This window comes from Carlito syrichta, unplaced genomic scaffold (genome assembly GCF_000164805.1).
Source record: "Carlito syrichta isolate Samal-C Ts95f unplaced genomic scaffold, Tarsius_syrichta-2.0.1 Scaffold307187, whole genome shotgun sequence".
NCBI lineage: Eukaryota > Metazoa > Chordata > Mammalia > Primates > Tarsiidae > Carlito > Carlito syrichta.
In genome coordinates, this window is record NW_007251283.1 from 532,614 (window position 1) to 542,376 (window position 9,763).

At 48.2% G+C, this 9,763-nt stretch overlaps 1 protein-coding gene across 1 annotated transcript in view; it reads left to right on the top strand.

Annotated features, from left to right (window-relative positions):
* ZNF839 (zinc finger protein 839) overlaps positions 1-9,422 on the top strand; it is a 15,860-nt gene extending 6,438 nt beyond the window's left edge. The window contains exons 2-7 of the mRNA XM_021715563.1: positions 589-822; positions 3,894-3,986; positions 4,718-4,867; positions 6,771-6,911; positions 7,068-7,203; positions 8,374-9,422. Coding sequence (XP_021571238.1) covers positions 589-822; positions 3,894-3,986; positions 4,718-4,867; positions 6,771-6,911; positions 7,068-7,203; positions 8,374-9,287 — 1,668 coding nt within the window. The 3' untranslated portion in view covers positions 9,288-9,422. The remainder of the gene's footprint in view (positions 1-588; positions 823-3,893; positions 3,987-4,717; positions 4,868-6,770; positions 6,912-7,067; positions 7,204-8,373) is intronic.
* Positions 9,423-9,763: the final 341 nt, after the last annotated feature.

Genomic DNA, 9,763 nt, shown 5'->3' on the forward strand with positions numbered 1-9,763 from the left:
GAACCTGCGGGCTCAGGCAATCTACTCACCTCAGCCTCCCAAAGCGCGGGATTACAGGCTGAGCCACCAAGCCTGGCTCTTTTTATCTTTTTAAAAAATTAATTTAGGATTTTACTCTGTCATCTGGGCTGGAGTGCAGTGGCATGATCACAGCTCACTGCAGCCTCACCGCAGCCTCAGCCTCCTGAGCTCAGGCAGTCTTCCCACCTCAACCTCACAAGTAGCTGGGAGTATAGGTGCCACCACACCCAGCTAATTTTTTTGATTTTTTTTTTTTTTTTGTAGAGATGAGGTCTCACTATGTTGCCCAGGTTGGTCTTGAACTTCTGGACTCAAGCAGTCCTCCCACCTTGGCCTCCCAACATATTGGGATGACAGGTGTAGAGCCACTGCACTCAGCCTAAACGGGTTTTTTAATGGGAAAGCTTAAGATACATTGATTGTAGTTAATGTGTCTTGATTATGCAAAGAGGAAATGATCCAGCAACTTCCTTGCTTTGGACTTGCCATTTTTTGCTTTGACGTTTTTGTGGTGGTGTATAAGGCATAATTACTGTATTTTATTTTTGGGTGTGCAACACTATCTAGAATGGCCAGTCTGTGGAAGTTGAAGAGACGTTGCTGTCTGAACTAGAAAGTGGAAATTACTCGGCTCTTTTGGGATCAGAGAGACACCTGGGACCTAGAAGCAGCAGATACCCTGAGACCTCTGCAGAGCCCAGCCCACTCATCCTCCAGCAGAGAAGGGAGGCCCAGCCACTGGAGGCCTCTGATGCGGCAGGGGGACAGAGGTCATCCAGGAGTACAGCTATACTCAAGGAGGTACTGCACTCTCACAGCCCTGAGCTTAGAACTCATTTCTTAGGTATGGTATGTGGCTATCATGATTAGGTTTTTGAAATTAAAGCAAGGCTAGGCTGGGTGCACTGGCCTATAATCCCACCACTTTCAGAGGCCAAGATGGGTGGATTGCTTAAGCCTAGGAGTTCGAGACCAGCCTGGGAAATATAGTAAGACCTTGTCTCTACAAAAAATAAAAAAAAATAGGCCAGGTATCGTGGCTCACACCTGTAATCCCAGCACTTTGGGAGGCGGAGACGAGAGGATTGCCTGAGCCCGCAGATTTGAGACCAGCCTGGACAACATGGCAAGACCTCGTCTCTACAATAAATCAAAAAATCAGCTGGGCATGGTGACACACACCTGTAGTCCAAGCTACTTGGAAGGCTGAGGTAGAAGGATCACCTGAGCCGAGCAGGTTGAGGTTTGCCACTACACTCCAGCCTGAGTGACAAAGTGAGACTCCAAAACTCAAAAAAAAAAAACATTTTAAAAATTTAAAAAAAACTGGGCATGGTAGCACATGTCCATAGACCTGCTACTCAGGAGATTCATATGCTTCCATATTCCATGGCTCATTGCCTGAACCCAGGAGGTTGAAGCTACCATGAGCTGTGATCGTCATGATCATGCCACCATATTCCAGCCTGGGCAACAGAGTGAGACTCCAACTTAGATAGGAAGGTAGGTAGGTAGGTAGGCAGGTAGATAGATAGATAGATAGTAGGTAGGTAGATAGATAGATAGATAGATAGATAGATAGATAGATAGATAGATAGAAGGAAGAAAGGCCAGGTGATGCCCACAGTCCTATCTTCCTGAACTTCCTGTGGAAGGAAGGGAGGGAGGGAGGGAGGGAAGGAGGGAGGAAGGAAGGAAGGAAGGAAGGAAGGAAGGAAGGAAGGCAGGCAGGTAGGCAGGCCGGCCAGCCAGGGGCAGTGGCTCATGCCTATAATCCCAGCACTTTGCAGCACTTTGGGAGGCCAAGGCAGGAGGATTGCTCGAACCCAGAAGTTGGAGAGCAGCTTGGGCAGCATAGTGAGACCCTGTCTCTACAAAAAATTTAGCTACTTAGGAGGCTGAGGCAAGAGGATCACCTGAGTCCAGGAGTTCAGGGCTGCAGTAACCTGGGCAACAGAGGGAGATCCTAACTCAAAACAAAAGGTGTTAAATTTACTAGGCACTTTCTGTGCAGTAACCCAACCCCATCAGTCCTGGTGCCTCAGTGTTAAGCCCTGAGAAGGCCTCATTTCATATATTCCATAATGATTGTTATCCCATCCTAATAGATGAGAAACCTGAAACTCAGAAAGACTAAGTAACTTGTACAAAGTAACCCTTCAGTTAGGTGGCATATTCAGAATTTGAATCCAGGTTACTTGGTATCCATTAAGTAAGAGTGTGTGAGAGGGCATCAGATCAGCAAGGCTTGGTCTAGTCTGTGCCCGTGACTCTGACATGATGATGCTGTCAACTTGATCTTCTAAATGCCCCGACTAACCCACAGAGAACTGGAGGACCATTATCTGAAAGAGTTTAAAGGTCTACCTGTTTAACGTGACCATGGGGCCTTTGATGTATCTTCCAGTGCTACTTGCCTTTCTAAGTTTTGGAATAATTCTAAACTGTGTTTATATGGAAACAGAAGACAATGGAAACAGTTGTCTAAGTGGAAATGGTTTTTGGGTCCATTCTTAACTCTTACAGATGATTATTTCCACCCGAAATGGACATTGATGTAAACGTTTACTGGGTGTCCATCAAGTATCAGGCCCTGGCCTGGGTACAGAAAGAACAATGTACCCCAGACAGATGTGGCCCCTACTCTGGGTGAGAAAGATGACAGTCAAGCCAGTTGGTTGACAGAACCATCAGGTGGACGTGAGGCATTGAGCAGAAAATTGAGGAGGTGCCCTGACTGCTGTGATGTAGCTCATTCAGTGTTTAGGCCAGGTCACAGCCAGGTGATGCCCACAGTCCCTATCTTCCTGAACTTCTTGTCTAGTTGGAAATGAAGCTATTTTTTTAAGAGTTTTTGAAAGTGAATAATTAAACATTTTCGTCTTACAAATGAAAAGGTTGTCCTTCTGCTTTTATGCCTGTTTTCTGAGCACCAAGGCCCTCCTGGAACTCCTTGCAGCTCTCGCCGGCCCCCTACTCACCTCTCTTCCTAAGCACTCTCATGACCTCCCTGAACTTCGGAAGACCTTGTTTCTAGGACTTGCTCCGCTTCCCCTTCCTGCATGGCTTCCGTGGGGATCCCACGCATCCCCCAGGTTTCTCCAGCCATTCTCCCTCTGCAGATTCCCACGACTGTGCTTCCTGTCAGATCTCTCTGGAGCACTGGATATCTTATTTGGAACTCTGCACCTGGGTGTCCTTCCATGTCTGAGCAGGGCCTACTGGCCGGCTTCCTGTCCACCCTTGCATTGTCAAGGGCCACTTCCCTTGCCCAGGGGCTGAATCTGGGAGCCCAGAGCCATACTTGACTCGCCCCTCCCCAGAGGACTGTGGGCTCCTCCTCCAGCCACACCCCATCCTCATCTTCTCCTGCCTGCCTGCCACCTGCAGGGTCTCCAGCCCCGGCCATTCTCTGCACTAGCACCCAAAGCCCTGCCTAAAACCTCCCCCACACCCATCCTAGAAAGAAACCCAAGCAATCGGGCCCCTCCTAGCCCTCCTGACTGCCAGTCCCCAGGTGCTGAACGCAGCTGCACTGCTGTGCTCTGTGCACCTGAGCCCTCAGTCAGTAGGTCACGTGGCACAGCTTCAGTGAGCCCTAGAGGGCAGGACATGCATTCCTCATTGCTGCATTCTTACTTCAGAGCCTGGTACCTGGGACAGTGCGCAGAGCTTGTGGGGACTCAAACTTTGAACCCAGAGTGGATCATAGTACTTGGTTAATGATAAAGCAGAGTGTTTATGGTTTAGAGTTGCTTAGTTTTGGAAGTTTTGGGGGACCTTTTTATTGTTGATGTTCCATATTGCACCAGCTTGCTGGCTATTGGGAAATCTAGTGGGGCTTTCAAAGGTGCCCAATGCTTTCTCGGCAGCTTCTCCAGCAGTGTGACCGGGAAGACCTGGTGGAATTGGCGCTCCCTCCACTGGCGCAGGTCCTGACCGTGTATGAGTTTCTTCTGATGAAGGTGAGTCTTCTCAGTGACTCTAAACAATAGTGGGACAATGTGAAGTTCTTTAGAAAGGTGTCCTTCAGGTTCATTTTAGAAAGAGCCAGGCTGTTTGGGATCGCTTCCCTGCTCCAGCACAGAGCTGAAAGGAGTCTGCTGGTCAGACCGCCGTACCCAGCATAGGGGTTGGTGCCTGTGTGGCTGGGTCTCTTGGACAGTCACTCATCCACCTCCTTGACTTTTAACTTGGTGTGGGAGGATTGAAAATGGTAGCCTCAAACTGTGGCCAGCCTGGGTCCTCCTGGCACCCACCCGGCTGGCCTCTACCACCCTGGTCTCTGCTCCCTCTGGGCCCACTCTGAGGCTGCAGCCCAGGCCACCCGTGCTCCATATTTCCCACAGATGGCCAGTGTCAGTGTGTCCCTCCAGAGCTGAAGGCCCATCCTGACCTCAGGGCCTTTCTGCCTTCCTTTCCCGTCCTGCCCTTGGCGCTCACCTGTGCCCTCTGTGGCCTACACCCAAGGGTGGTTAGTCTACTGGCCTGCGCCTCCCCGGCCCCTCCTGGCCTTCCTGTGCCTTGTGGGGCATGCAGCAGGTGCCCGCTGGGGAGTGAAGGAAACGCCCACCATTGAGGGACTGCTCAGGGGTTGAGGAACTTGCATCCTTCTGTCGTGTGTTTAAATTTCCTTCTGTATTTTCCATATCATTGCCTCGGGTTTAAACTTTTTTTTATCTTTATCTTCATGAAGGTTGAAAAAGGTCAAATAGCAAAGCCTTTTTTCCCAGCCGTATATAAGGAATTTGAAGAGTTGCATAAAATGGTTAAGAAACTGTGTCAAGATTACCTCAGTAGTTCTGGCCCATGCTCTCAGGAGCACCTGGAAATAAGCAATAATAAGGTAACAATCCCACATGATGAGAAGCGTTTTGCTGTTAGAGTTAGCAAGGAAAAGGAAGCCTAGGAGAGAAAGAGCATGTTTCAGGGATGACGTCTTCCCAGTCAACTGCTTTTTAGCTTTTTTCCCATCAAGTGAAATTTTTCTTCTTAGAGTAATAAACACTCTTCCAGAAAACTAAAAAAGATGCAGTTAAGCTAAAACAAAACTGAAAACACCGTAACTGCCCCCCTCACCAATGATCACAGTAAATACCTAAGGCAGAGTTTTCTTCTCTGGGCAAGTTTGGGGGTGGGTTACATGTGGGCCAGTAGTTATTATTTGTGGTTGTCCTGACACAATTCTCATTTCAGTGTCATTGTCACTATCAAATTGCCTTTAGCTATATTGGGTTCTTTAAAAAAATAAGTTTTGAACTGAAGTGGTTTTACTCGTTTTGGATAAAACTGCTGGGCGAAGTACACATCACGCAGTCCAATCACCCAAATGACCTTTCACATCACCGGGTGGGGATTTGGCTTCTGGCCCCAGTCACTGACTCTGACAGGGTCCCTGCACCCCTCTGGCTCTCAACTTTCTCCTCTGTGAAAGGGAAGCATTGAATTAAATGGTCCTTTCTGACTCTCACAATGCTGCCATGGTGTGAAATGGTCCCTCGTCTATTAAAGAAAAAAATTAACTATTACACATACAACAATGGAGAATTTTTAGAAAAACCAATTCCCATTTTATAAAACAGATGGATCTGCCTATCTGCTAGCAAGATTAGCACCCCAGCATGTGTTACTGATGCTTCTGCGACAGGGAGTCTAGTTCACACTATAATGTCATACATGCTTTTTGGGAGGGGTTTACTGATTGTTGTTGTTAGTTTTACACAAATCCATTGTTTAATATAGTCTCTAATGAGCCTTTGTATTTTATTTTGTTAAACAATAGATTACAAAATGTAATGGAGTTTTTTGCTGAGCCACATGTAGCTGACTCACACAGTAGTCACCCACATGGTTTTTAAACTCTAAGTCCAGCAGATGTGGTATCATCCTGCCATGAGGCAGAGCTGGACATGCACAGGTGTTCTGTACGCCCATCGAAATCCATCTTTTTGGGCAGCTTAGACTGTACTGCTGCTGCCTCTTTGGAACACAGGGGCTCGGTTTGTAAGCAGATGCTGTCCATGCTTGTTGGCGCTAAGCCACATGGCCTGTTTCCTCCTTAGCCTTGTTCTGCTGCCCTTCTTCTGCACCCACCCCTACCCCATGCACTGTGGGTTCTCTTTATAACATCCATGTGTGATTGGTAACAGCTATCAATACCTTTACTTCTGGTGCTTTATGTAGGCTTTGCATCTGGAATCGAACCTAATCTTCACAGAAACCCTTCCAAGCAGCCGTAATCTCCGGTACAGATAAGGAAACACAGGGAGATGGATAAGGGATACCTGGAGATAGGTGGTTTGCCACTGTCTCCTAGGCTGTGAGCAGGAGGCTGGGATCCTCTCAGGCCCTAGACCCATGCCTTTTCCCGCACTGCGAATGCAATCTGGGCATGGGACAGGCAGAGACCAGTGAGAATTCTGAAAAGGATGGATAGTGGCAAGAAAGTTACCTTGGCATCAACTCCCATCACTAAGCTTGATAGCATTCACAGTGTTTTACATTTTGGACAAAGACTCTTAGTCTCTTCTAAACTGTGCTCCCACAGAACCTTCTAGTTTTGGATAATGATCCTTTCATCATCAGCTGTTCCATCTAACTTGATATTTTTCTTCATTTTTTCTTGTACCTCACTGTACAAAGGAACTTCCTAGATTTAAACTCAGTTGTTTAATTATGTGTGAAGATGGTTCTGGAGACTTGTAGCTGTTTGGGGTGAAGCCTATTTCTACTGGCCTCTTTCTCTCCAGGTTGCTGAGTCACTAGGAATCACAGAAGAATTCCTGAGGAAGAAAAAAATACAGTCAGACTGCATTCCACCTGAGAGCCCCAGCATAGAGATGGATGGGGAGCACCTAGAGGAAGCTGGCAGAAAGAAGAGGGAAAATGAGGTGGGCATGGTTTTCAGGGGGCGCCAGGTCACTGTCTGTTCACACTGAATTAGTGTGGGTTGGCTTCTTCCATTCACAGCCCTGTTCTCCAGGAAGAAGAGGTGCCAGTTTGCCTGTTGCCTCCTTGTCTTAGCCAACTGGGTCTTCTTTTCACAGGCTGCAGAGAAGGGGCTGGCCTCAGTGAAGAGGACCAGAAGAGAAGCTCTGCCCACAGACACCACTGAATCTCTTGCTGCTGACAGCGGAGGCCAGGAGGAGCCCAGGCCCTTGCAGGCTCTGGCTGTCAGTGAGGGTAAAATGCTGTCCATGGGGTGTGCCCTGTGCCTTGGCGGCCCTGTAGCAATGCACAGATATGCCTGGGATGCTGTTTTTCAGGGTTGGGTGCCCCTCTTATTGAGTTTAAGAGAAACTTCTGGTTTCTCAAGTTTTGTCCCAATCTCCCAATGCTCTTTCGTTCCATGTTCATTCCCTGGGAGTCTTGAGGTCTTTGGGATTTTCCAGCCTTGATAAAATGGAGAGCCGCCTCATGGTAGTGAGCAGATTGCATCCAGCAGGGTCCCAGGAGGTTGGGCAGAGACCAGTCCCCAGAACACACATCTCTAGGATTTGGATTTCATGAGACATGGCTGTACATGCCAGCTGAGAGTTGACACTTGAAATCAAGTTATGTTCTGGCTTTCATTCTGGCTGTAGCCAGAACCTATCAACTCGACATTTTGGATACATGGCATACTGAGAATAATACAGTACCTTTCTCACATCATACTAGGGCCACTTGACATATTGCCTGATCTCAGGGCCTCAGGTGGAAGAGGTAATATCCATTTTAGGCCTCATCCCGTCATTCTGCCATAGGGAAGGCAGATCTGTTCAGTGGCTACAGTGAAAGCTGCCGGCCCTGTTTGGAACACAGCTTTTCTCACTTAGCTAGTCGGTATTTCCTCTTTTATTTCATACATACCTGGAAGCTAAGTGATCAGCCCTACCTTTCAATGCAGTTTACCAGACAGTGCTTAAGTATCTGCTCTGTACCCTGTGTTGTCCCAGGTGCTGAAGACTCTGTAACGAATACAGCCCAGGACAACGATTCTTAATTGGGGGTGTGTGTCAGAATCGCCAGGGGGAGGTTGTTGTGAAACATGGGGCCTGAGTGTAGGTAGAGCTGTTGGGATGGGTGGACACCAGTGCTGGAAAGGTGCAGGAAAGGCCTCTTGGGTGGTTTCCAGATCTGATGAGGAACCACCCATCATTCATGCAGTATTGGTTCAAAATCACACTGCTAAATGGCTCAGAACACATTTTAATACAAAATTTATCTTTATGAATAGATAATAGGGACTAATGTTAAAAATTCTGCCAGTTCCAATAGTGAGAATTCCTATCTTGACTTCTTTGCAAGGAAGGGAATGTGGTGAGTAGGCCCTGACGCCGCATGTATGTTTCCTGTCTTTTGACTGCTTAGGTGTGGTCCCTCTAGTAAATGGGCGCACCTCTGCCCCGTCTGAAGAAAACCACATGGCCACAGCTTCTGGTGGCAATGGGAGCGAGCTGTGTGCAGGCCAGCAGCTCCAGGCCTTTGCTGACTTGGAAGCCAGGAGTAGGCCTGCAGGTATGGCTGCCTCATGTCGGGACGTCAGCCGGCCGGTTCTATATCCTCAGTTAGGAGAGCCCGGGAGACTGACGCATGCGCAGGTGACAGCATTCCCCGGGGACAACGCTCCAGAACACTCTTCATACCAGGATGCTGGGGACAGCCTGAGGAGGCCGCGTGTCTGCAGCACCTTGCCATCCGGTGGAGGAGGAGCAGAGACCATGCTGCTTGGTGGGTCTGGAAGCACAGAGGCAGGAAGCCTCTTTGCTGTGTGCGACTCCCACCCAAGCTGCCAACAGCCCAGCTCCCACGACATGCTGCCTTCAGGCCTTGCCACACTTCCACTTGAGAATTTGTCCATGGATAGCACACCACGGGACTGTGCCTGCAGGATTGTATCCAAGCTGGGGCCTCAGCCTGGCCCAGATGGATCACTGTCTACTGAAGGAGGGCCCAGAAGCCCCACGGGGGGCTTGAGCCAGTTTCCCTGTGGGATGGAGGTGCATGCTGGCCAGAGAGAACCAGAGAGCGTGGTGGCTGTGGGTGAAGCCATGGCTTTTGAAATTGCCAATGGGTGCCATGAGTTATTGTCTCAGGGACAGGAGCAGATTTTTATTCGGACTTCCGATGGGCTTATCTTGTCCCATCCAGATACAGTTGTGTCTCAGGAGGAGGATATTGTCATAGTGGCCAACGCAGAGGGGTCTGCCCTGCAGATGGCCCCACCAGGAGTTCCTTTCGAAACCATGGAGTCGTTCTTCACCTTGGAGGCAGAGCCCTCATAGTGAAAAGGAGTCAGATCCTAGATCTGTACGTATTTCATCCAAAGAAGGTCTCTTAAAAGCAGCCTATATTTTTCTAATGTGAGTACTGATGCAAAGGAACCTTTTATTTATAAAGAATAATGTCTTTTTACCTTACTGTTTACGTGTTTCTCTAGTGTTCATTGTAATACTGGCAGATATGGCACCAGATCCTGAATCCCCTTGGTCATGTAATTCTCACAAGTTTTCGATGACTGTTGTGATGAATGTCACTACATGTTACTTGAGTATCCCGTTCCCCGTTCCTAGGAAACAATGCTCCCTTCTCTCCTGGGCGACAAGCTGCTTTTCTACCAGACTTGGTTCATACTAGAAGCTTCTTCTGGGTCCAATTAAAAAAAAACACGCTAGCCATCCTGGACAGCATTTTATTAAGAAGCAGGGAAAAAATGTCATTTTTACTCTCATTTTATGGATGAAGAGAGTAAGACATTGAT